General features: G+C 41.7%; 1 protein-coding gene and 1 long non-coding RNA gene across 4 annotated transcripts in view; one reads left to right on the top strand and one right to left on the bottom strand.

Annotated features, from left to right (window-relative positions):
- Nucleotides 1-360: 360 nt before the first annotated feature.
- The window catches only part of LOC134349558 (uncharacterized), a 61,791-nt gene continuing 35,524 nt past the window's right edge, over nucleotides 361-26,627 (top strand). For both annotated transcript variants that reach the window (XR_010018707.1, XR_010018708.1), the window contains exon 1: nucleotides 361-492. This is a non-coding gene — a long non-coding RNA (uncharacterized LOC134349558). The remainder of the gene's footprint in view (nucleotides 493-26,627) is intronic.
- The window catches only part of LOC134349557 (E3 ubiquitin-protein ligase SH3RF3-like), a 350,296-nt gene continuing 324,154 nt past the window's right edge, over nucleotides 486-26,627 (bottom strand). For both annotated transcript variants that reach the window (XM_063054067.1, XM_063054068.1), the window contains 2 exons: nucleotides 9,869-10,209; nucleotides 486-1,512 (listed from right to left, as the gene is read on the bottom strand). In XM_063054067.1, coding sequence (XP_062910137.1) covers nucleotides 1,344-1,512; nucleotides 9,869-10,209 — 510 coding nt within the window. In that variant the 3' untranslated portion in view covers nucleotides 486-1,343. The remainder of the gene's footprint in view (nucleotides 1,513-9,868; nucleotides 10,210-26,627) is intronic.

The following is a 26,627-nucleotide window of genomic DNA, read 5'->3' as shown; positions in this document are numbered from 1 at the left end:
TAGCTGGAGGCCAGCAAGTTGCACAGTCAACATTCAAAGCAGGAATTTTTGCAGACAGGTTCCAAATCATTTGATCAGCGCAAAGACGTGCTTGGAAAAGTGAAGACAAAAAAGAAATACAAAGAGACCCTAATCATTACACATGACAATGTACTGAAAGCATGAGCCTGATTTGAGTGGTTTACGAGCAAACAACCTAGCATTTTGTTTTCTATTACAGTAAAGCACAGATAAGCTGGCACTTTTTAAGATTTTAGGCACAATTAACAGCAGGTTTTCTAGACTATGGATTGTTATCCTAACATGGTTTTATTTCATTTTTGCAGGCTATGCAGCTTTCAGAAAACCTGTTGAGATTAAGGGGAGCAGGACATAGAACACTGAGTTTCAACTTGTCAAAACAACTGACCAACACTCCAGACTTGACCACACACTATAGATTAAAGAGCAAGCTAGATGCTGAACCACTGAGATTTTCAAACTGGGTGCCAGGTAATCTAAGTTTTACTGAATAATTATTCATACAGAATGTGATTGTATTCTCCCAGCCCATTATGACAGTAATTTCTCCAATATTTTTGCAATTTGAGGGAAAAAAATTCCCAAATTTTCTTAAGTTTATTGACAATAGACGAGTAACATCTTTTCTCTCTTGTGAACTTGCCTATAAGTTGGCATCTTTCTTATAATCCAACCAGTTGGTAGGGTGAAATAGTTTTCAGTTCATTAATGTGGTCCTACTAATTGCTACATCTTTAAATTTAACTGATGTAATTTGTGGATTAGACAAAGTCATCTGACTAATATAATCGAACAACAAGCAACAAATTAGTTGGCTAGCAGTAAATAATTTTTATCTCTTGATGGTTGACAGTTCCAATTATTTCCTGATTGCTAATTATTATACTGCAAGAAGAAAAATCATAATTACCAGTCAGAGAAAGCACCTCACATACAATCATTCATTATTTGTGCTAATCTTACCAAATAAGTTATGATATATAAAAATTCTATTTTTTTAAAAAAGTCCAAATTTATAATTTACACAGTAAAGAATAAATGTACTTCAGTCTAGTTTAAATGCAAATGTACTTGTGTTTCAGTTTGTGACTTCATGGGGAAGGCACTGATTCAACATACTTAAGTATGTACATGTTTATACAACAGTTTCATAAATGAAAAGCCATTATTATAGATAGGACTTTTAGTATCTTTGGAAGTGACAATGGCAGTGAAATCTTGATTCCTGTGATTTTGTGCTTAATAGTTTATTTACTTGTGTTTAATGTCAATCAGTCATTATGATCAATAATAAAACAGCAGCTCTGAATAAGCAAGACTAATTAGAAGTTTTCCACAAAACTTCCTGGGAATAAACCAGTTTTTCCATTTCGCTGTAATGTGCCTTTGAACCACCCATCTTCCCGTTTCTTGTGAACAAACACTATATCACCTTCTTTCAGTTCTATCTCAGCTTCACTCTGTGGGGGATAAGGAACAAGTACGCGATACCTGCCAAAAGAAGAAAGTAAAATTTGATTAGGAGAAGCTCTCGCTTTGCAAATACAACAATTGCAGTGTTAGTTCCAGTTTAAATGGTGCTTATGAAGGACTGTGATGACTTGTTGGCAGCAAGAACAACTAATAATTACTTCATTAATCACACTTTTTCTTGAAAATGATCACTCCAATCAGAAGCCTGTAACTTCCCTTTTGGAGTCAAGCTTTTGAACCGCCTGTATGACCTGGCATTTTTGCAGTGTGACCTGAAATCTCGAAAATGCAGGACGGTTGTGGTGTGGTGTGTACTGGCCAAATTGAGGCCATGGGGCCTGGGCCCAAGTGCGGAGATTGAGTCAATGTTTGGCTGCTGGGGCGGACTTGGAGGTGATTCGAAGCGACAGAACTGAGGTGAGGCAGAATCGAGATGGCAAGGCCCAGGCCTGAGAGTGAGAGTGAGAAACAAGCAGAGGTTTGACTGATTTAAGTGCCAGGCCGAATTGGTCAGGTTGGGTATGGGCCGAATCAAGGTGGCGGATCTCAGGCACGAGAGTATATCAAAGCAGCAGGGACTGAGACCAAGAGTGCAGATCAATCCACTGTTTGACTGATTTAAGTACTGGGCCAGTATGGCAAAGTCAGAGTGTCAGGGCCGGAGACGAGGGATGGGCCAGTATTCAGCTCGCTGCTCGGCGAGGTTTACTCCTCTCTGTGCTGAACTGAGGCTGTGGCCTACAACTAACAGACTCCTGGGTAGGCTGCAGTGATGACTGGCTTCGTGGCTTTGGACTCACTTTCATGAATTTCAGTTTTGAATATTATTTTCTTACTCTTACTGCTTGCACGATTTGGTTTTTTTCTCTGTACATTGGGTGTTTGACAGTCTTTTTTTTAAAAGGGTTCTGTTGGGTTTCTTTGTTTTGTGGCTGGGCTGCTTGTTAGGAGACAAATCTCAAGGTTGTATATAGTGTACATACATTGATAATAAATGTACTTTGAACTTTGAAAAAATACACTCACTTCTTCAGCTATAGCTTCTTCCCTCCACCATTAAGATTTCTAAATGGACAATGGACCCATGTACACTTCCTCAGTATTTTTCCCTTTCTTTTTGCACTACTTATTTATCTTTTTAATATATACTTATTGTAATTTATGGTTTTGACTACTATGTATTGAAATGTACTGCTGCTGCAAAACAAGCTTCACAATATATGCCAGTGATATTAAATCTGATTCTGATTAATTTGTTTAAACAGCTTACCTTTGCAACTTTTCCTTTTGCTTGACTCATTTGCCTTTTCCATTTAACTTGTACTCAAACTTTTGATTTCAAAAGGTTATTTTCTATTTCTAAATTAAGTAGTGGTCCATAGTACACTCCAGGAAAAAATATTAGTACTCCCACATTTATGCAAATTAGTTTGAATCATTCAAACAGCCATTATATTACAGAACAAATTTGGGCATTTTTTTCAAAAATGTTTTCTTGACCAGAAATCTGTCTTTTTAAAAAAATCAAATTCAAAATAAAGAGAACACGAGACATAATAATTGAACTACAAAGCCCATGAATCCTCTTTCACCCTCACAATCAGGCTACAAATATGTTTTGATAAAAGATCAATGGGAAAAGAAATAGATTATTTACAAATTCCTCATCTGGTTCCTAATGTTTAGTTGAGCAGGGATGTAATGAAATTCTAGTTCAAGTTCAAGTTTAATTGTCATTGAACCGTATACAGTACATGAATGCAGCCAAACGAAACAGTGCTCCTCTGGGGTCAAGGATCAAAACACAGTACCAACAGTCACACACAGCACAAAGCACATAATAAGTCAAGAGAAATTATTGTCATATATCTACATACGTGTGTATATATATAAAACATATAATGTATATAGAAATGAGACATTTCTCCAAAGCAGAGTGTAAAGCACAGTAGTACACATAACGCACGATAACTTATGAAGGCAAGAATAAAATCGACAAATGAATCATACATAAGTAACAAACTAAAGTACTTTAGTATTGTTAACCAGTGACTCTTTGAATACGATGTGGCAGGGAGGTCAGAAGCCTAATGGTCTTTCTGCTATTGCAGTATAATTATGATAGAAGGAAAAAATGCAGTCACAAGCAAAAAATATATAGCCCAAGTCCCCGGGTGGCAGGGCCTGTAGGTTGATGATGTATGGTATGTTGTCCTGGATCCACGTTGCTGCAATAACAAGCACACAGCAACCTTCATCATGCACTAGTGCAGATGTAGGCAAATGCAATCCAGTTTGTCTTCTACCAAATGAACTGTAGAGGGCAGCACTGATGGTTGAGGCCAGCCCCCAGCCCAGCACGTACTCCAGCAGTGGCTCTACTCTCTCCCCCACCGCCTCCAGCATCTCCGACCCTGGGCAGCTGCACGAGGCGGTCACGTAGCATGAGGGTCTGGACCGCACAATGACCCAGGTCACACAGCTACCCCACCGCCGGTCTCACCAATGAACCAGTGAACCAGACTTGCATTATTCTACATTACCCAAGCCCAACAGGGTCTTGCGATCACAAGAAAAATGTCCAAGACCACCATTTGCTCCGTTTGTTGGACTGCACACCACATCTGCTACCTTTCTCTTTGGGTGACTGTACCAGATGGCAACACAGTGCACGACAAGTCCAACTCACTAGTGGGGTAGATCTACAGTACTTGATGTTCTTAATATCCATCAGTATCTTGCAATCTTAACAAAAAGATGTAAAGGACGAATAATTACACCTTTGTTTGGACCCAGAAATCTCCAAGGGGACCACAACCTTATCATGGTTTGGAAGCTTGCGTGCCTCAATGATCTGGAGAGCTTAGTGCTTTGGCTTTTGGTAGAGTCACCCATGTCAAACGGGTCAAAGAGTAGAGGACAGACTAAGAGTGGTCCACTGGTCCTCCAGGTTTAGGGGTTCAGCTCGGGGATAACAACCCTGACTGGTGAAACAAAATAGTTAGGGAAACAGCAATGAAGAATTCTTCTACATCTGAATGCAATGGTATTCCTGAGTCTCCACCTGGGACTTGCATGACTGGCCATAGTGAAGCTACCGGCCTGATGAAGGAAGCTCTGAACACCGCCAGAGATGAAGAGCCTTCTTTGCTGCACTTTACAGTGCCAGTGGTGTAATGGACAGGAAGTTGGACCCAGAGAGGCCACCGCGACCGAGCGCACGGCCATCTATTGCACTGATCCTCACCCAATCTTGTAGCAATGGACTCGAATAGGTATTCTCACACGATCCTATAAATAAAACTAGATCTTGGCCTATTTTACAGCTCTTCTTTATTATGCTGAATATACAATGTCAAACCCAAATCATGGTCTTAATATAATGATGAATTTGGTCAGTTGCAAGTTTAACCCATTTTTAAAAATAAACTCACTTTTTGCATATTTCATGAAATCCCATGTTCCACGATCTCGGCAATTTTTGACATCATGCAGAATTTGACACAACTGTACAAAAATACATTTTTCTATCTTGAGAATTTATTTCTACAATTCTACTGTTGTCTTTTGTGTATTTCTCTCTGCCCACTCTCCATGTTAAATCAAATCAATCAAACATCTCCTTGTTATGCACTTTCCTTTGAAATGAACAGGAGACACTGGTTCTGACTTTAACCAGCCCAAATGACATTCATCTAGTGCATCGCCCTCTAAAGGGGATGATGGTCCAAATGCTCAATGATGGTGTAGGTAGTTCATGCCATTGAAGCATACAGGAGAGCTGAGATCACAGTATTGTGCCAGGTCTGAGCTTTTGATACTTTCCTCAGAGGGCCAAAGGCTTTGCTGGCCCATTGAAGGCAATGGTGCAGATTTCAATGATGATGGGAAAATACTTTCAGCTAGAGGAGAACAACTTGCATTTTTATATCATTGCACGATGATTCAAAGGTTTGACAGGGAAGGAGACTAAAGCTTATTCAAAAGGTAGGCTCTACAAAGTGACGTAATGCAGGAAGAAAGGATAGAGGGAAATAGTTTTAAGAACATGATTGCCAATTTAAAAACTGGGAATGCACCAGGCTAGAAATGGAAGAATGCAGAAATCGGAATTGTGAAGCTGAAATTACAGAGTTAGCGAAGCACGTTGACTGTAAATCAAATTTACTATTTTAGAGTTAAGGTTATTTTTGGGCATAAGGGCTAGTGTAATCAGTATTAGCAGTGTAATGGATGAATGGACTTGGTCCATGTTATTGCATTTGTTACATTGATAGCTAGGAGGGCCATTTTGTTGAAGTGGAAGGATACATCGGCTCCCACTTTGTCACAATGATTCTCTCAAATGATGCTATGTCTTAGTTTGGAGAAAATTAGAAGTCGAACCTTTGAACCTATGTTTGATTTTGAGAAAAGATGGGGTTCATTTTCTCGTTATTATCATTTGAGTTCATTGATAATTTCCTCCACGATCTAGTTGTAAATTTTTGGTACATTTCTTTTTTTTGCTGGCGGTTTGATGTTTATCTTTAGAAGCTTTTTGTATGACGCATGGCTCCGCGGTTGAACACCTAACGGGTTTTTTCCCCTCACTTTTTCTTGCTCAGTGGGGTTTTTTTTTCCACTTTTTTTTCCATCACCAAAAATTTTTTCAATCTTTATAATAATGTTTTTTTTTTCTTGATACATTGTAAGTGCTGTTTACTTCGATGTACTCTTGTAAATTTTGGATAATAATAAAAAGATTTGAAAAGAAAAGAAAGAATGGACGTGGTCAAGTCTGGGAATAGATAGCAAGTATTTTGGATTAGCTCATACTTATGGACGGCTGAGGGTTTCAGCAGTAATTTATTTTTTAGAAATCAACCAACTGTAATTGTAAGTGGACAGACTGAATACATTAAACCATTAGTGCTCACATCCAGTGATGTCAAGTACTGTAGACTGCTATTAATGTTCTAAAAATGGCCCAAAAGCTGCTGTAGAACTAGATGAGAGGCGGTTCAGCTAAGTTCTGCAAGTTGCAGCAAGCTCAGGCTCATTCACATTGGACTCATATGTAAACTGCCTGGAGTTAAACTGCAGCAGATTATTTATTCAGTGCATTCCATTTTCCGATAACATTGAAATGAAACATAGGCAGACAGTCTGTGTGTTCTGAACATTTATATTTATCCTATTTAGTTTATTTCTTTTATCTACTATTAAGTAGATTATTTCCTGACCTTGGCATCTCCCTGTGAGGTTACTGGATTGAGAAATGAAAGAAACAACCTTAAACTCTAGTTACGCTTTCATATATGCCTTTTATTTTTAAAAAAACTTATCAGTTTTCAGGCACCAGTAGTATCAGCATGAAATGTGAGCACTACTGTAGGATCCTCCAGAAACCTCTGCGAAGAAATGAATCCAGCAGTTCTCAGACACCAAAGGAAATGAAAATCAATTCATAGAAAAGGTACTGGGCTGAGGTGCTTAATGACAACTGTTAGTTTTTCTATTTTACCCACTCTTTTGTGTTTGCTGAAGTTAATTTTCACTTCTAAGATACAAAACCAATTAGTCATAGTCATACTTTATTGATTCCGGGGGAAATTGGTTTTCGTTACAGTTGCACCATAAATAATAAATAGTAATAGAACCATCAGTAGTTAATTAGTAATATGTAAATTATGCCAGGAAATTATGAAATAAGTCCAGGACCAGCCTATTGGCTCAGGGTGTCTGACACTCCAAGGGAGGAGTTGTAAAGTTTGACGGCCAGAGGCAGGAATGACTTCCTGTGACGCTCTGTGCTGCATCTCGGTGGAATGAGTCTCTGGCTGAATGTACTCCTGTGCCCACCCAGTACATTATGTAGTGGATGGGAGACATTGACCAAGATGGCATGCAACTTGGACAGCATCCTCTTTTCAGACACCACCATGAGAGAGTCCAGTTCCATCCCCACAATATCACTGGCCTTACGAATGAGTTTGTTGATTCTGTCTACCCACAGCCTGCTGCCCCAGCACACAACAGCAAACATGATAGCACTGGCCACCACAGACTCGTAGAACACCCTCAGCATCGTCCGGTAGATGCTAAAGGACCTCAGTCTCCTCAGGAAATAGAGACAGCTCTGACCCTTCTTGTAGACAGCCTCAGTGTTCTTTGAGCAGTCCAGTTTATTGTCAATGCGTATCCCCAGGTATTTGTAATCCTCCACTGTGTCCACACTGACCCCCTGGATGGAAACAGGGGTCACTGGTACCTTAGCTCTCCTCAGGTCTACCACCAACTCCTTAGTCTTTTTCACATTAAGCTGCAGATAATTCTGCTCACACCATGTGACAAAGTTTCCTACCGTAGCCCTGTACTCAACCTCATCTCCCTTGCTGATGCATCCAACTATGGCAGTCATCAGAAAACTTCCGAAGATGACAAGACTCCGTGCAGTAGTTGAAGTCCGAGGTGTAAATGGTGAAGAGAAAGGGAGACAAGAACAGGGAAAATTCTTACAGGAGAAATTTTATCAAATTCTTATGGTATCATTGACACAAGCCAGCATCAATAAATAATCATCCTTTGTCACAGAATACTGTAGGTTTCTATTATTGTGAAAAAATGAGCCAATCTATAGCTCTGTCCATTGTGTCTGTTGCTTTTCATTTCAGATAATTAAACTTATCGTATTGACTTGTTCTGTTTAGCTTTTAGTTCATGATACATCCAAATTCATAATGCAGAAAATTGATCAAAGCATTTTGTCAGTAGTGAAACATACTCTTATCCCTTGAGTAAACAGGAATAAAAGCTTGGAATCTATTCCAAGAACAAGCATTGGAACTGTTCCATTTTCTTGTCAGATCTCTGACAACACCATGTTCTTATTCCAACAGGACACCAGCCAGATTGCACGAATTATGTAGATGAAGTCTTTGGTCTAGTTACTTTTTTGGATACATTTTTGCAATTACTACTGAGATCAATGTAATTTTCTACTGCTACATCATTCCTTTTGCACAAATCTCACGTGCTGATTACCTCATTCCTCTGGACTCTGGACTTTACATTCAATTGACAGTGTCTTCGCTAGTTTGCTATTTGTATCTTGTACATAGTTGAAAAGTAATGGCAACAGCTACGTGGACTGCTTTCATAATCAAAGTTGACATAAGATAATCTGACTTTTGGACAGAAGATGCAATGTGCTAAGATTTTGTCTTTCTAATTATTTTGAACCAACTCACATGAAACTTCTCTCATCATAAATTGAAAAACGTTTCTTTACATTCACATGATGAGGGCATTGCTGGCAAGTCCAGCACTGACCGGCAGCAGAAGATCTGTACTAATGCACAGGGCTTCTGCCAGATGAAGGAGAGCAAATTCCATATTAAATTGGGTAGGACCATGGCCATTGTTGTTTGGGGGGAGGGGAGGGGTAGTTAGTGGGAGTCCGAGTTAGCAAAAGCACACCAACTAGCAGTGAATAAATATAAGTGTACACCAGATAATGGGGTTTAAATTTAAAAGATTATTTATTTATTTATCTAGCGCTAGAGCATGGTAACAGGCCTCTCAGGCCCAATGAGCCTGCACCGCTCAGCAACCCCTGACAACCCCGATTTAACCCTAACCTAATCAGGGGGCAACTTACAATGACCAATTAACCTACTGTACCAGGTATGTCTTTGGAAACTGCAGAAACCTCTCACATTCCATGGTGAGGATACTGAGAGACTCCTTACAGAGTACTGCCGGAATTAAGCATTGGACTCCAACGGCCTGAGCTGTAATAGCGTCACACTAACCGCTACGTTACCATGGCGCCCGAGGAAACTGGAGCACCCAGAGGATTGCAATGCAGTCATGGGGAGAAATTACAGACTCCTCATAGACAGCAGTGGGGTTGAACCCGGGTCACTCCTCTGTGATAAGACTACACCAACGTATCACTGATTCAGTTCAAGCCTTGATTGAAACTTCACTGTCATTTTAATCAGCGTGCAAAGGGGGAGGTTGATTTCTGTGGCACATAATGCAAGCCGGCAGAACATTTTTGTTTTATTACCAATGACTTTGCTTACAAAAGGTTTCACTGCCCCGTTCACAATATGGAGCAGAAACACAATTCCTAACACCTGAAGACAGATTTGCCTTCAGATTCTCACAAGAGTGATGCAAGGTATTTTGTGAAGAAGAATTTTCAAACGAGGCAGAGTTTAAAGCGAGTGATGATCATGGGTAAAAAGTCATTATATAAATTACCGTACACTGTACCATAAAGAGAAAACAGGGGACTTAACGTGCCCTTTACATTTTCACTTTAACATTTTTACTTTCTTAAAGGCAACAAAAAAAAGTATATATTTTTAAATTATGTGCCTACCTTTCACATGGAAGTGGCTTCAGCTCTGGACGGATTGCAACCATGGAGGAGCACAGCTGCCTTGTGGGTGGAGAAATGGAGAAGTTGGAATCCAGTGAGCCGGTTTTCCTGTGCAGTGGCTCCATTCCCATTGCCCCTTGCATTTCGCTTTCTAAAGGGCAAGATCCAGCCCTGCCATGGCTAGAGACCGAACTAACATCGGGGCCCATGGCTCCCTGCATGGTGTTCTCTGCTGCTGCTTGTGGGGGATCATGAGTTGGAGACATTGACGGAGGAGAGCGAGACTTCTTCTTTCCTGAGGCTCCTGACAGAAGCTTTAAGAGTCCACTTTTCTTCTCTTTCTAAAATGAACAGATCTTGTTTTTAGAAACAAACCAATAGAGAGTACAATACTTTAACTTTTCAGTCTCTATATTCTAGTTGATCACATGCTTTTGATTCTAGGCCATTTACAATCCCACAATAGCCTTTAAATATCCAGTTCTTCTGTAACAGTGATCTTGCATCAAAGTGCAATTGAAGCAAATTATCCACTGGCTTAGTGGATTTATTCTCTTCTTTATCAAACCAGTCCAGACTAGTACATTACCAGCCCCTTCAGGAATATACAACTGGCCAGTTACACAGGAATCACTTCCTATGGTTGAACTGTAAAACCTGTATGAAGATATGACACAGCCTGGATTTTACATGATTAAATCTATAGCTATTGTTGAAACAGCTAGTCCTTATATCTGAAGTATAATGTACAGAATAGGTTAATGGTTAAAAAGACACAACACCATGTCCTGTGTTATAGTAACAAGTGTGAGGCCATTACCAAGAGATGTTTCTTAGATCTCTCATCAGGTGAAGCATAACTGCAGCAAACTATAATGACGCTTTCTTCAAATTCTATGCAATACAAAGTCCAACTAGGAACTTAAAAATGAAGCCTAAAATGTTTGCAGAGAGTTGAACTACAACTTATGCCATAAAAGGAACTGATTTGGCCCACTGAATTTACACTGTCTGACAAAGACCTGTCCTGCTGCATGGTACAAAGTAGTTTTGTACTTCATGGTACAAAGCTTCATAAATAAATGTGATCAAGGGCTTCTGCCCCAAGCAGCCAGTTCCAAACCTCATCACTCTGGGAGAAAAATAATTCACCTACACTCCCTTCTATGTATTGCTATGTAAATCTATTTCCCCTGGCTACTAATCTCTCTTGAGCCCTCATTGTTTACTGCTCTCTATTTTAATCTCTTTTCAATACATTCAATAAAAATGCACCTATTTTTCCTAATCATATTTAATCATATTTGACTGGGACTCCCACACTGTGAAAGGGCTAGATCAGGGGCCCCCAACCTTTCTCGCACTGCGGACCAGTTTCATATTGACAATATTCTTGCGGACCGGCCGACCCGGTGGGGGGGCGGGGGGGGGGAGGGTTGCCAACGTACAAGAGTAGCAGTCAAATATGTCGGGTTTACAATGACCATGAAGCCTTGCGCGGCACCAGTGCGCATGCGCGACTTGCGCACGTGTGTACCTGCCGATCTTTTTCTACAAATCATTTTTGGCGATTCTGTTCGGGGGTGGGGGGTTGTTAATCACGACCGGAATATAGGTGATAAGTGACTAATACACTCAATTCTGTCTCTGAAAGGGTTTATCTAACGAATTTAATATTAAACACACAGCGCATATTTTCCTCGCATGAATATAGTGATAAGTCAATTATCGGGGAGGACATGGGAGCTTGAAGTCAGTGTTGAACGAGCTTTCAGTAGAAGTGGTAGAGGCAGGTTCGATATTATCTTTAAAGTAAAATTGGATAGGTATATGGACAGGAAAGGAATGGAGGGTTATGGGCTGAGTGCAGGTCGGTGGAACTAGGTGGGAGTAGCGTTCGGCACCAACTAGAAGGGCAGAGATCGCCTGTTTCCGTGCTGTAATTGTTATATGGTTATATAAGTCAATAGCATCATAACATTTTAAGTAATGTTTGGATATTAAACACACAGCACATATTTTCCTCGTATGAACATATAAAATCACTGCAACACACCAATATCGCTGAATCAATGGGAGCCCTGGGCTTGTTTTCCTGCAACAAGATGGTCCCATCGAGGGGTGACGGCAGACAGCGATAGTTGAACGGGGTTCCTTATGTCCAATCTATTCCACAATTTAGTTTTCATTGCATTCATTGCAGAGATATGTTGGAAATGGAAGCAATGTTTTCAGTGTTTTCATGACTATCTCAGGATATTTAGCCTTGACTTTGATTCGGAATGCCGGCAGAGATGTTATGTCAAATATACTTTTCAGCCTGCCGTCATTTGCAAGCTCGAGGAGTTGATCTCCTTCCCGCGCTGACATGGATGACGCGTGGGTAATGACCTCGCGTGCATAATGGCTCAACAGTGGGCGTGTCAGGGTATGAAAGGCGCAGCTGACTCATATCGCCAAATCATATTGTTTTCTCGCGGTCTGGTAGCAGATGTTTTGTGGCCCGGTAGTTGGGGACCGCTGGGCTAGATGTCTTGGAGTTTGTCAAATGTGTTCAGGGAAGTTTTCTAAATCAATATATAGAGGTACCTACGAGAGAAGATGCAATACTTGATCTCCTATTAGGGAACCATTCAGGTCAGGTGACAGAAGTATGTGTAGGTGAACATTTTGGGTCCAGTGGCGATGATGTCATTAGTTTCAAGTTAATTATGGATAAGGATAGGTCTGGTCCTTGAGTTGAGGTTCTAAATTGGAGAAGGGCCAATTTTGTGGAAATGAGAAAGGATCTAGGAAGAATGGATTGGGATAAGTTGTTTTCTGTAAGTGGAAGGCCTTCAAAGGCGAAATTTTGAGAGTGCAGAGTTTGCTTGTTCCTGCCAGGATTAAAGGCAAAGTCAGCAGGCATAGGGAAACTTGGTTTTCAAGGGATATTGGGGATCTGGTTAAGAAAAAGAGAGAGGTGCATAGCAGGTATAGGCAACAAGGAATAAATGAGGTATTTGAAGAGTATAGAAAATGTAAGAAAATACTAACGAAGGAAATCAGGAAAGCGAAAAGGAGACATGAGGTCGTGTTGGCAGATAAAGTGAAGGTAAACCTGAAGGGTTTCTACAAGTATATTAAGAGTAAAAGTATAGTAAGGGACAAAATTGGTCCCCTACAAAATCAGAGTGGTCGTCTATGTGTGGAGCTTCATGAGATGGAGTTCTTTTGCATCGGTATTTACTCAGGAAACTGGCATAGCATATATGGAAGGAAGGGAAACAAGCAGTAGTGTCATGGAACATATAGAGATTAAACAGGAGGAGGTGCTTGCTGCCTTACAGCGAATAAAGGTAGATAAATCCCCCGGGCCTGACATGATATTTCCTCGGACCTTGACAGAGACTAGTGTAGAAATTGCAGGGGCCCTGGCAGAAGTATTTAAAATGTCCTTAGCCACGGGTATGGTGCTGGAGGATTGGAGGGTAGCTCGTGTTGTTCCATTGTTTAAAAAAGGCTCCAAAAGTAAACCAGGTAATTACAGGCCGGTGAGCCTGACGTCAGTAGTAGGTAAAGTAGAAGGTGTTCTGAGAGATTGGATATACAAGTATTTGGACAGCCAAGGGCTGATTAGGGATAGTCAGCATGGCTTTGTGCGTGGTAGATCGTGTTTAACGAATCTTGTAGAGTTTTTTGAGGAGGTTACCAAGAAAGTAAATGAAGGAAAGGCTGTGGATGTTGTCTACATGGACTTTAGTAAGGCCTTTGACAAGGTCCCACATGGGAGGTTAGTTCAGAAGATTCAGACACTAGGTATCCATGGAGAGGTTGTAAACTGGATTTGAAATTGGCTGTGTGGGAGAAGACAGAGAGTGGTAGTGGATGATTGCTTCTCAGACTGGAGGCCTGTGACTAGTGGTGTGCCTCAGGGATCTGTGCTGGGACCATTGTTGTTTGTTGTCTATATCGATGATCTAGATGATAATGTGGTAAATTGGATCACCAAGTTTGCCGATGACACTAAGATTGGAGGCGTTGTGGACAACAAGGAAGGCTTTCAAAGCTTGCAGAGGGATGTGGACCAACTGGAAAAATGGGCCAGAAAATGGCAGATGGAATTTAATGCAGACAAGTGTGAGATGTTGCATTTTGGAAGGGCAAATCAAGGTAGGACATATACAGTATATGGTAGGGCACTGAGGAGTGCGGAGGAACAAAGGGATCTGGGAGTTCAGATACATAATTCCCTGAAAGTGGCGTCACAGGTAGACAGGGTTATAAAGAAGGCTCTTGGCATCCTGGCATTCATAAATCAAAGTATTGAGTACAGGAGTTGGGATGCTATGGTGAGGTTGTATAAGACATTGGTGAGGTCAAATTTGGAATATTGTGTGCAGTTCTGGTCACCTAACCATAGGAAGGATATCAGTAAGATTGAAAGCGTGCAGAGAAGATTTACTAGGATGTTGTCGGGTCTTCAGGAGTTGAGTTACAGGGAAAGATTGAACAGGTTAGGATTTTATTCCTTGGAGCGTAGAAGAATGAGGAGAGATTTGATAGTTTACAAAATTATGAGGGGTATAGACAGAGTAAATGCGAGTCGGCACTTTCCACTTAGATTAGGAGAGATAAATATGAGGGGACATGGCTTTAGGGTGAAAGGGGAAAGGTTTAGGGGGAACATTAGGGGGACCTTCTTCACTCAGAGAGTGGTGTGAGTGTGGAATGAGCTGCCATCTGACGTGGTAAATGCGGGCTCACTCTTAAGTTTTAAGAATAAATTGGATAGATACATGGATGGGAGAGGTCTGGAGGGTTATGGACTGGGTGCAGGTCAATGGGACTAGCAGAATAAAGTTTCGGCACAGATTAGAAGGGCCAAATGGCCTGTTTTCAGTGTTGTGTTCTAAGGTTCTAATGCTCTTCTGTACTACCAAAGTCCTCATCAATTTCCTCTGCATTCTGTCCAGTGATATTGCATTCTTTGTTATGAGGTGTATTGTAGCTGTGATGTAACTAGTGTTCCAATTTCCACAAATCCCTCAGTGGCATTATACACACTACCTTATATGATATGCTCCAAAACTAGTGTAAGGGGTTTCTTCTTTTATGTTACTGCTAAGGCTGATAAAAATGGCTTCTTTGTTATGTTAACTGCTGAAAAAGTGCTTCTCTCTCTCGCAGCTTGTTTGGGTTATATTATTGATGAGAGAGAGAACGAACCAATTGGGATAGATGTTATTCTTTCTTGTGTATCTGTAAGCTATTGTTTTTCGTGGGCTTTGGGGCAGAAGGCGCGATGGGGACAGGGAGAGGAGACGTGATGCTGTAAGTTGGGCGGTGGGACGGACCCCCAGCAGGAGTACGAGGCCCAGGGTCTTTGGCGAGGAGAGGAGACGAAGACAGACTCATGTGGAGCATTTGGTTGACCACCGTGGTTGGTCCCAGGTGGTGGGTCGAGGAGGTTGGAGGGGATCGAGGTCTTTGGCGAGGAGAGGAGACGAAGACAGACTCATGTGACTGGACGTGCTGGACATGCTCTGGTTGACCACCGTGGTTGGTCCCATGCGGTGGGTCGAGGAGGTCGGAGGGGATCGAATAGTGGAAAGAAGACTTTGTTAATTGAGCTCCAACGGTTGTGCACGAAGTGGTTGAACTCTGATAAGTTTGGCACCTTTTACTTTCCTTTTATATTTTATCTCTATTAATTACATATTTCCAGTAATATCTATAAAGTGTAATCATTTAATCGCATGTGGTGTATTGTCTGTTATTTGGTGGGGTGGGGTACATCACACAGCACCCACACAAACTTGATTACCCAGTTTGCGGGGCCGAAGGCTGCCCCCCCCCCAGATGGAAGTGAGCTGAGTGAGCCTGAGGCTTACCAGGGGGCTACACTAGATACCCTTAAGTAGATTATTTTAGTGTCAATTTTATAGTTATTCCCATGCTCTTCATGTTCTTTTATTTAGAAAATTTGGAAAGCAAATTTCCTGAACGTTACACACTTACAAACACAAAATGCAGGAGGAACTCAGCAGGTCAGGCAGCATCTTCAATTTTTTTTCCTTTTTTTCTCTCTCTCTTTCTCACCCTCACTCACACATCTACTTTCTACCAAGCTAGTTTAAAACCTTCTCAACTGCATCAGCAAAAGTCTTCCCATAGCTATATTGGACCTGGCTCTGTTAAGAAGTAAACCACCTAACCTGTGCAGATCTCAGTCACTCCAGAATCAGTTCTGACATTCAGGAATTTACATTATCTGCTACTATTATAACGACAGTGCAAAAAAACAGAGAACTCAAACTGCGTAGCACTTTTTTGATCATATAGTCCTTTAAAAAGGGGCAACAGGGTAGCGTATTGATTAGCACAACGTTTTACAGTAGCAGCGATCTGGGTTCAATTCCCGTTGCTGCCTGTAAGGAGTTTATACATTCTCACCGTGACCACACAGGTTTACTCCGGGTGTTCCTGTTTAATCCCACAGTCCAAAGTCATACCATTTGGTAGGAGAACTGCCCATTGTAAAATGTCCCATGATTAGGCTAGGATTAAACTGGGGGATTACTGGGTGGCATGGCTTGAAGGGCTGGAAAGGCCTACTCTGTGTTGTATGTCAATAAGAAAACAAACAAACAAATAAATCGATAGATAAATAAATAAACATTCTTGAGTGGATCCTGTAAGCTGGGTAAAACAGAGGTGATTGTAAAATTGGATCAGTGATTTTGAATCATGACCCACATTAGCACATTTGACCTTCTCCTGACATTAAGTGTGTACCTAACGATGAGTGATGCCAAAGACCTTTCCTCCTATTCAGAAATAGACTGAAGCGCAAAGCGTCCCATGATTATCACAGAACGGTCTCAGTATAACTGCATGGACAGGGACTCCCTGTTGGGGATATATCCCTGGAGGTGGAATCTGTGTGTATGTTAACAAAGGTTGGGGCACAAATTCATCATCTGCAGTTAGCAGTCACTATATTGTGTAAATTGAACATCTTACAGGTAAACACCAGTCACATGACCTGTTTAAGGAGTTTACTGTTGGGTTCATCACCTCTGTCTACTCCTCCCCGAGTGCAAACACCAAGGGTGCACTGGGAGAGCTTTACAGTCTCATCATCTCTCGACCAACAAGCATCCTGTTAACCTGCAGGATAGTTTACCCAAATTCCGCCAACACACCACCGTGACCACAAGGGTAACAGACTGAACCATGTTTACACAAACAGACACGGTACTTCCAAAGTCATCCCATGCCCTCATCTTGACCCCTCTGACCACATCTCCATAATGATAATCCCAGCGTACCGACCACTACTGAAAATGGAGAAACTAGTCAAGAGGCCATCACTGTATGGCCTAATGAGGTAATCTCCATGCTTCAGTACTACTCTGAACAGACCAACGGGCAGATGTTCAAGAAGGCCGCCACATGAGAGAAGACACAGACCTTCAAACGTTTCAAAGGTACATTTAATGTCAGAGAAATGTATACAATATACATCCTGAAATGCTTTTTCTTCGCAATATGCCTCGACTGTCACCAATTACATTAGTAAGTATGTTGACAATGTTAGTAGCTGAAGAGTGGTCATTTCATGGTCAAAGTGGAAGCCCTGTCTGATTAGAAACACCAGGATGTTGTCTTCAAGTCTGAAGACAGAAAAGCAGCCAGGAGCAACCTCATCTTATGCAACACGAGGGCAAAGACCATCTACGCACAAAAAAATTCAGGAACACCTATCTGATAACAATCCCTGGCGAATGTGGCCGGGCATCAAGGGCATTATCGACAGTGTTGACTGTACCAGCGATGCCTCCCTCCCCAACGCTCGAAACAACCTTTATGCATGTTTTTGAGCTGTGCGACACAGTACCAGCTACAAAAGCTATTACCTTCCTTCCAGGTAAGCAGCCACTGTCTGTAAGAGTAGCAGATGTGAGAAGGACTCTGCAGAGAGTCAACCCCCATAAAGCTGCCGGACCAGACAACATCCAGGCCGAGCACTCAGGAAATACGTACACCAGCTCACCAACGTCTTCATGGACGTTTTCAACACTTTACACATCCAGGTTCCCACATGCTGCAATCATCCACTGTCATCCGCGTACCGGAGAGCTCTACACCTCCAGAAGTAAACGACTACTGCCAGTGGTACTGATGCCAAACATCATGAAGTGCTTTGAATAACTGGTAATGTCACATAACAAAAGTTCCATTGGACATTCATCAATTTGCTTACTAAGAGAACTACTCTACGACAGATGTCATAGCATCTGTCTTGCACCTAGCTCTAGAAAACAAGCACACCTATATCAGATTACTATTTCTGGATTTCAATTCCACATTCAACACTATTGTCCCACAGACCTTAGTGAACCAACTCTTAACTCCTTGATCTAAACACACCACTGTACAACTGGAGGGGAGGAGAAGATGGCGGCGCGACACAGCGCGCGCGGCCGCTCCGAAATGATATTGTATTTGTAAGTAGGAAGCTGTGCACAATTCTGATTTGATGGAGACAGACGTGAGAAGCACGGAGGAACATCTGGAGAAACTTCTGAAATACCCGCTTTGCTGCCGCTGCTACTGTGCGATTGAGAACCTCCAGAGGGGAAGGCCCCAAATCCTCGGCTTTGCCTACTGCCTGTTGTCGGGGCCGGGGTCGAAGCGCTTGGCAGGGATGGTGCTCGGTGCTCAGTGCTCAGTGCTCAGTGTCGGAGGGCTGGTCGGAGGCTCGAAGTTTTCGGACAGACTCAAGAGTCGGCTGTGGTCGGGTGCTTCCAGGGTGCTGCATCGGCAAGTTTGCGGCGCTGGAAGCTCATGGCAGGGAGAGTTTTTCTTCCTTCTACCATCTGCGCGAGATGATGGGACTTTTGAGAGACTTTGAGACTTTTTTTTACCATGCCCATGGTCTGTTCTTCATCAAATTACGGTATTGCTTTGCACTGTTGTAACTATACGTTATAATTATGTGGGTTTTGTCAGTTTTTTCAGTCTTGGTTTGTCTTGTGTTTCTGTGATATCATTCTGGAGGAACATTGTATCATTTCTTAATGCATGCATTACTAAATGACAATAGAAAAGAACTGCGTGTCCTCATAATCTAATCGAATCTGATAATCTAATCTAATCTAACCAACAGACCTCTGATAGTCAGGATGCATAACCGCCTCTCCTTCCCCATCATCCGCAACACAGGGGCCCCTCGGGGCTGTGCTGAGCCCATTGATGTACACTCTGCTCACACAGGACTGCACAACCAGACACCCGGGTAATCACATTGTCAAGTTCGCCGTTGACACGACTGTGGTGGGGCTCATCACCAACAATGATAAGAAAGTCTACAGAGAGGAGATGGAAGAGCTCGAGGCCTGGTGCTAGGCAAATAATCTCTTCCTCAATGTCACCAAGACAAAGGAGATGGTTATCAACTTCAGGAGAACTTGCACCACTCACAACCAGTGGTACAGCAGTAGAAACTGTGAGCAGTTTCACACTCCTGGGAATGCACATCTCACACAATCTCTCATGGTTCCAGAAGACATCCTAAACAATCAAGAAAACCCACAAACGTCTCTACTTTCTGAGGAGGCTGAAGAGAGCTAGATTGTGCACTTCAATACTCATGACCTCCTACAGATGTGCAGTAGAGAACATCCTAACAAGCTGCATTGTATGGAAACTGCACTGCAGCGAACAGGAAGGCTCTACAACAGGTAGACAAAACTGCCCAACACATCAATGGAACCAGCCTACCCGCCATCAAGGACATAGATACAGAAAGGTACCAGAAAACGACCAGCAATACCATGAAGGGTCCCACCCACCCGGCTTGTTTGTTCCACGCCCATCAGAGAGGAGGCTAAGTAGCATCCACGTCAGGACCATCAGACTCCAAAACTGTATCTTTCACCCAGCAGTAAGAGTGATCAACACCTCCACCCACTAACCCACCCCACCCCACCACCACGACGTTATCATTTCCTGTCAGGGTCACCTAACGTGCAGGCACTCTTGTGTCTGATGTCACTTTATGCACATACTTTATGTATGTATATAAGCTACATTATGTATTTATACTTGTTATTTTTTATTATTGTGTTCTTTAACTTCCTTTTTATTGTGCTGCATCAGATCCAGGGTAACAGTTACTTCCCTCTCCTTTACACTTGTGTACTGGAAATGACATTAAGCAATTTTGAAACTTGAATTCTTGATTGCCTATGACAGCAAAATGATCTAGTTCCTATTTGGTATAATTCTTGCCATTGATCGAAGTAAGGTACCCTGCCCTACCATTAAATGACATTCAGGAGCCACTGAACACTGCTTTATCCATGCACTAAAGATAATGTGTAAAGCAAAAGCTTGCAGCACAACTGAAGACACAGCCCATATTGCTTACAGATAAATTTCTGCAGAATAACTGCACTCTTCATATTTTGGTAGTTAATGGCATCTATAGTTAAAACACTATCTCTTCAGATCAACACAGGGACAAACATACCCTTGTCATTTGCCTCATTCATGTTGGTGTGAATGGTATGCTGGAGCTGTCCTGGTTGAGCTGTGATAAGTATCGATCTTGGCCGAGTCGTCCCAGGTTTCTGATAAAAGATCTTTGACTCGAAACACAAGTTCTTATTTCTCTGACCTTACGAGTATTTTCAACAATTTTCTTTAGGGTCCAGTTTTAAATGCAATAACAATTATGTTAGCAGCAGGCAAAATCTGAATCACTCCTACACTTGTTATTGGGAGAGCAACAGAGTCTGATATAATCACTGCAGGTTTGGACTAATTGCAAATTACAACTATTCAAGAAATGGTTGTTGACATTTCAATACTATATGTATCCTTTACATTGCTTCTTGACCATATCTGGTATTACAGATTGCTGCATGCCTATAACACATCAGTACAATTCAAACAAAGCATATTATATTTCGAAAATTGCTTAAAATACAGTCAGATGGGGACATATGATATTCATCCAACCATAACAACAGTCTGAAAGATCAAGACTCATATTTACAACTTGTTAATATGCAGTAACGAACCCTTGAATGGTAGAAAATTGCTGATAAGTCATTTTAGTGACCTTGGGTTCAGTTCTAATCTCTCTGAGATTCAAGCATCACTGCTCCATAATAATTGGATATTTTCCATTTGTGCTGGTCATTCATAAGGGGGACATAATATTAAAAGTCACTCTGTCAAAGTCACTACATTCATATCTTGAGTGTGGGGAAATGCAAGGCAAGCTGACTTTTCCTCTTTGTTAAAAATTGTCACAATGCATTGGCAATTTGGAAAGAAAAGAAATTAGAACAACATTCTGTAATCAGTTTTTATGTCGTTCCTGTCTCTGCCAACTTAAGTATTCAATGCAAAAGAAATTGAAGCACAGCTGTTCACTCTCTATAGTTCAGTCTTGAATACTGCACTGAGAATCATTTGAAAGAATGTGTAAAGGTAGACTGCTCTCAAAAAAAACTTGGTAAAAATCTGGAAAAACAGACACTTGGCAACTGCACTGCAGTACTAGCACTTTAGAAAAATCTTCTTGAAGATTGACCAAGTGAACATATAATACCAATAGAAACTTAGGGATATCAAAAAGTGAAAAAAATAATGTTAAGATTTTTCATTGGTTCTTTGTGATCATTTTTCTCGAAGTACTCAATTAGCTAATTTTGGGCAAAATCAGTTGAGCAGAGGTGGTCTAGACTGGCTCCCATACGTCCACCAATATGGATTTTAAGCCATATACTAACATCTTTGTATAAAGAGCAACACACACAAAATGCTGGAGGAACTCAGCAGGCCAGGCAGCGTCTATGGAAAAAAGTACAGTTGACGTTTCAGGCCAAAATGCTTTGGCAGGACTGGAGGCAAAAAAAAAGGCTGAGGAGTAGATTTCAAAGGTGGGGCAGGGGGAGAAACACCGGGTGATAGGTGAAACCTGGAGGGAGAGGAAAGAAGTAAAGAGCTGGGAAGTTGATTGCTGAAAGAGACAGAAGGTCGTGAAAGAAAGAAAAAGGGGGGAGGAGCACCAGAGGGAGGCGAAGGTTGGGCAAGGAGATGAGGGGTTGGGAAACGGTGAAGGGGGCTGGGGAGCATTAGCAGAAATTTGAGAAATTGATGTTCATGCCATCAGATTGGAGGCTACCCAACAGAATGTATGGTGTTGTTCCTCCAATCTAAGTGTGGCCTCATCATGACAGTGGAGGAGGCAATGGATGAATATATCGGAATGGAAATGGGAAGTGGAATTAAAATGGGTGGCCACTGGGAGATCCTGCTTGTTCTGGCAGATGGAGCATAGATGTTTGGTGAAGCGATCTCCAAATCTATGCCAGGTCTCACTGATATACAGGAGGCCACACTTGGAGTGTCTTTATACACACTTTGTGTAAAGAAATTTTTTTGAAAAAATAAGTCTCAGAGAAATTTCCATATGGCTATAGATTTCACCAAAGTCATGATATACAACTGGCTGGCTTACACAAGGAAAAAACTCTATTTGTGCACCACAAATTGAGGATGAGAGAATTCTGCAAGGCTTGCTTGCCAGTGAAAAAATGATTGGGTAGTATCAAGTGAATAAACAAAGAGGATCATTTAGCGGAAAGGTTATAGAGATAAACATGCAGAGGCAAAATGTGCTTGCAAATGACAGACATAAAAGAGAAAAGTTTCCAAAACTGCTGGATTATATATAAAGACAATCAAGGTTCAACTGTAAGGAAGTGTTAGTAATCACCATAATGAATTTGCTCCCAAAGAGTAACTCATGTTGGAAACGCTACAGCAGAATATCACTAGACAAATCTGAGAGGCACCTGAAACTGGAAAATCAACCTTCAGATCAGCAGAGAGAGCCCAAAGAAAAAATATCAGCCATTGCTTTTGAAAATTGCACTTTCCTGGTTGCATAGGGCGGGAGACCAAATTAAAAAAACTTTGTGCACTCCAAAGTCACTGATCTGCAATGTGGTCCAGAAATCGGCAATGATAGAATTTATTTTTGATTTTGAGCATTTATATTTCTTGTTTTATTTTACGTAGTGATACAGCACGGTAACAGGCCCTTCTGACTCAACGAGCTCATGCCGCCCAGTTACACCCATCTGACAAATTAACCTATTAACCCAAACATCTTTGGAATGTGGGATGAAACTAGAGCACCCGGAGGAAACCCACCCAGTCGCAGGGGAAACGTGGAAATTCTTTACAGACAGTGGCAAAACTGAATCTGGGTCACTTGCACCTTAATAGTGTAGGTTTTAAAACAATCCTGGTTAGATTTCATTGGCTTCATGCTTCTGCTGAGGAAAACGATTGGGTAATTCCCAATAGTGGCTACTCTTTAGACTCGTAACTAGGAGTTCCAGAAGAAAATTGTTCCTTTTCCACCTTGACTGTTAAACAAAGAATGACTTCTATAGAGAAAGGTTTCTGTTTCATCAGGATATATTGGCCAGAGCAAAGTTGGAAGTTTGCGTAATAAACCTGACAGCAGCTTCTCTGTGTGTGCACATTCATTAGGAACCATGCATGGTCTCTATTGATGCATGTTAACTGTCAGGAGGCTTCTGGAGATTTCAATAGGCCCTTTCTTTCGTTCCACAATGCAGTACTAAGTGTCTAACCTCACAACTTCTAAAATCAACCAGTAGTTCTGGATTGACTTGACCTTTGATTTTCTCCATTTTCTTCAGGGGGAAGAGCAAGCTAGTGAATGGGCATTTTTAGCATGTCACCACGGACTCCAGCAAATCTCTACAGATGTACTGTGGGGAGCATGCTAACTGGTTGCATCCCTGGTATAGAGGGGCTACTGCACAGGATTGGGAAAAAGGCTGAAGAGGGTTGTAAACTCAGCCAGCTCAGGCACTAGCACCCACCAACCCCTCCCACCCCACCCCACCATCAAGGATATCTACAAAAGGCAATGCCTCAAAAAGGTGCATCCATCATTAGGGGCTCAAGGACTCCCAGCACCCAGGACATGCCCTCTTTTCACTGCAACCATCATGGAAGAGTAACAACAACCTGAAGACATACATTCAACGGTTCAGGAACAACTTCTTCCCCTCCACCATAAGATTTATGAACACTATCTCACTTTTTTTGCTCTTTTTTTGCACTACTTATTTTTACTATATATTTATTATCATTTATAGAATATTTTGCAAATTGCACCATACTAGCGCTGCAAAACAACCAATTTCATGGCATTTGTCAAAGATAATAAAGCTGATTCTGCCTCTGATTCTAGAGGATAGCAGCAGAGAATCACCACAGTGGGTGGTATCTAGAAACTATACAATCAGTTCCACTTCAGATGCAGCCAAGTCACAAAATATCTGTATATCAAATGTTGTATATATTTATTTTCACCTCACTCTGACTTGCATTGTGGTCACATTTTAATGCCAAATGTGACGCTGAAACAGTGGGTTGAATCTGGCCACTGTCTGCATAGAGAGGTGCCAGCGATCACTTCTTCCTTGTGCAACTTATCTGACTTGTATGTTTTTTGACAAAATTGGCCTCCCTATTTCGGCAAGAGCAGATCTGAGAGCACTTTAAAACCAGCTCACCTACAAAATGCTGATCTTGAGTAAAAAGCATGGTTTATTTTTCTTTATTTTACCTAAAGTGCAAATACATTGGAAATTAATTGATACAGACATACAACAGAACAGCACAGAAACAGGCCCTTTGGCATTCAGAGTTGCACTGAACTAAATGAACTAAATCCCCTCTGCCTATGCGTCCATATCCATGCACATATCTTAGAGCCTCTTAAGTCCTTCTATCAGGTTTGCCTCCACCACTACCCCTGGAAATGTAAAAAAACACTTGCCCTACTCATCTTCTTTGAACCACACCATCTCTCTTAAATGAATGTCTCTATTATTAGAAATGTCAGCACTGGGAAAGATACCAGCTGAACACTCCATCCATGCCGCTCATAATTTTATAAACCTCTATCAGGCCTCCATTGCTCCAGAGAAAACAACCCATGATTGTCCAACTGCATCTCATTGCACATGTCCTCTAATCCAGACGTCAGCCTGGCAAACTACCTCTGCACCCTCAATATCATTCCTATAAAGGGGTAACCAGAATTGGATGCAGACGCAGCCTGACCAGTTTTATAAAGCTGCATCATAACTTCCTGACTCTTGAACTCAATTTCTTGACTAATAAAGGCAAGCATACCATACGTTTTCTTCACTACCCTATCAACCCTTGCAGCCAATTTCAGGAAGCTATAGACTTGGACACCGCGATCCCTTTGTACATCAATACTATTAAAGGTCCTGCCATGAACTGTGTACTATCCCTTTACATCCAGCCTCCCAAAGCGCATCACCTAGCACAATTAATTAACTATACAATACAAGGAACTGCAGAGTTGTGTACACCGCTCAGTACATCACAGAAACCAGTCTTCGTTCCACGGACTCTGTCTATACTTCCCTCAGCCTCAGTGAAGCAGCCAGCATAATCAGAGACCCCCACACACCCCGGCATTCTCTCCTCTCCCCTCTTCCGATGAGCAGAAGATAAACAAGACTGGAAGCATGTGCCACCAGACTCAAGGGCAGCCTCTGCTCCACTGTTATAAGACTACAGGTGTCCCCTGCTTTTCCAACGTTCGCTTTACGAAACCTCACTGTTACAAAAGACCTGTTTTTGCCGATTGCGTCACCTCTGGTCTAGGCCGACATTTACATGCCAGGCAGCACCTAATTAATTAGCTTGTTTGTTTCGGCTTTTCTCTTAAAGATGTGCTGGGTGCATTCCAGCTACCATTGCACTCCTGCATTCTTCGCGGATCGGTATCAGTTCACTGCCCAGAGGGTGGGGGCCACTGCACCACCCCAACCTCCGATGACTCAGCCTAACACACCATCATCAGTGTGCTCGATGTCTTCCCGATTCCCATAAGTGATACTACACTGTACTACATTATTTCTACTTTGTATCAGCTGTGTATTTTTACATGTTATTTGGTATGATTTGGCAGCTTCATAGCTTAAAGGTTACTGGAGAGCGTTTGCGCCATGTTTTTGCCGACAGCGCTTGCGTGAGATTTTCACTACGGAGAACAGTGCAGGCAATGATTGTGGGAAAGTATTTCTACTTTATATAGGCTGTGTATTTATCTTATCATTCCTGCTTTTACTATATGTTACTGTTATTTTAGGTTTTGTGTGTTATTTGGCATGATTTGGTAGGTTATTTTTGGGTCTGCGAACGCTCACAAATTTTTCCCATATAAATAAATGGTAATTGCTCTACGACCTTCCGGTTTACGAACCATTTCATAGGAACGCTCTACCTTCGGATGGCGGGAGAAATCTGTATTGAATGATTCCCTGCTGTGGTAAGATGGGCTCTAGACCTCTCAATTTATCCTGTTATGGTCTTGCACCTTGTTGTTTACCTGTACTGTACTGCACTTTCTCTGTAGCTGTTACACTTCATTCCGCATTTTGTTATTGTTTTAGTTTGTTCTTCCTCAAAGCACCGTGTAATGATTTGATCTGTATTAATAGTATGCAAGACGAGCTTTTCACTCTAGATTGGTACATGTGAAAATAGTAAATTAATTCCAATTCAGAAGCCTAGACTACTTGATCTCACAAAACAGACCTGCCATGCTAAGAAACAGTCTGGTCAATCGTCACTGTACTCTGTCAAAAATGTATCCATTTCTGATAAGGTG

Source organism: Mobula hypostoma, chromosome 7 (genome assembly GCF_963921235.1).
Source record: "Mobula hypostoma chromosome 7, sMobHyp1.1, whole genome shotgun sequence".
Taxonomy (NCBI): domain Eukaryota; kingdom Metazoa; phylum Chordata; class Chondrichthyes; order Myliobatiformes; family Myliobatidae; genus Mobula; species Mobula hypostoma.
Note: the sequence above shows the minus strand (reverse complement) of the source record. Positions and strands in the feature narration are given on the sequence as shown.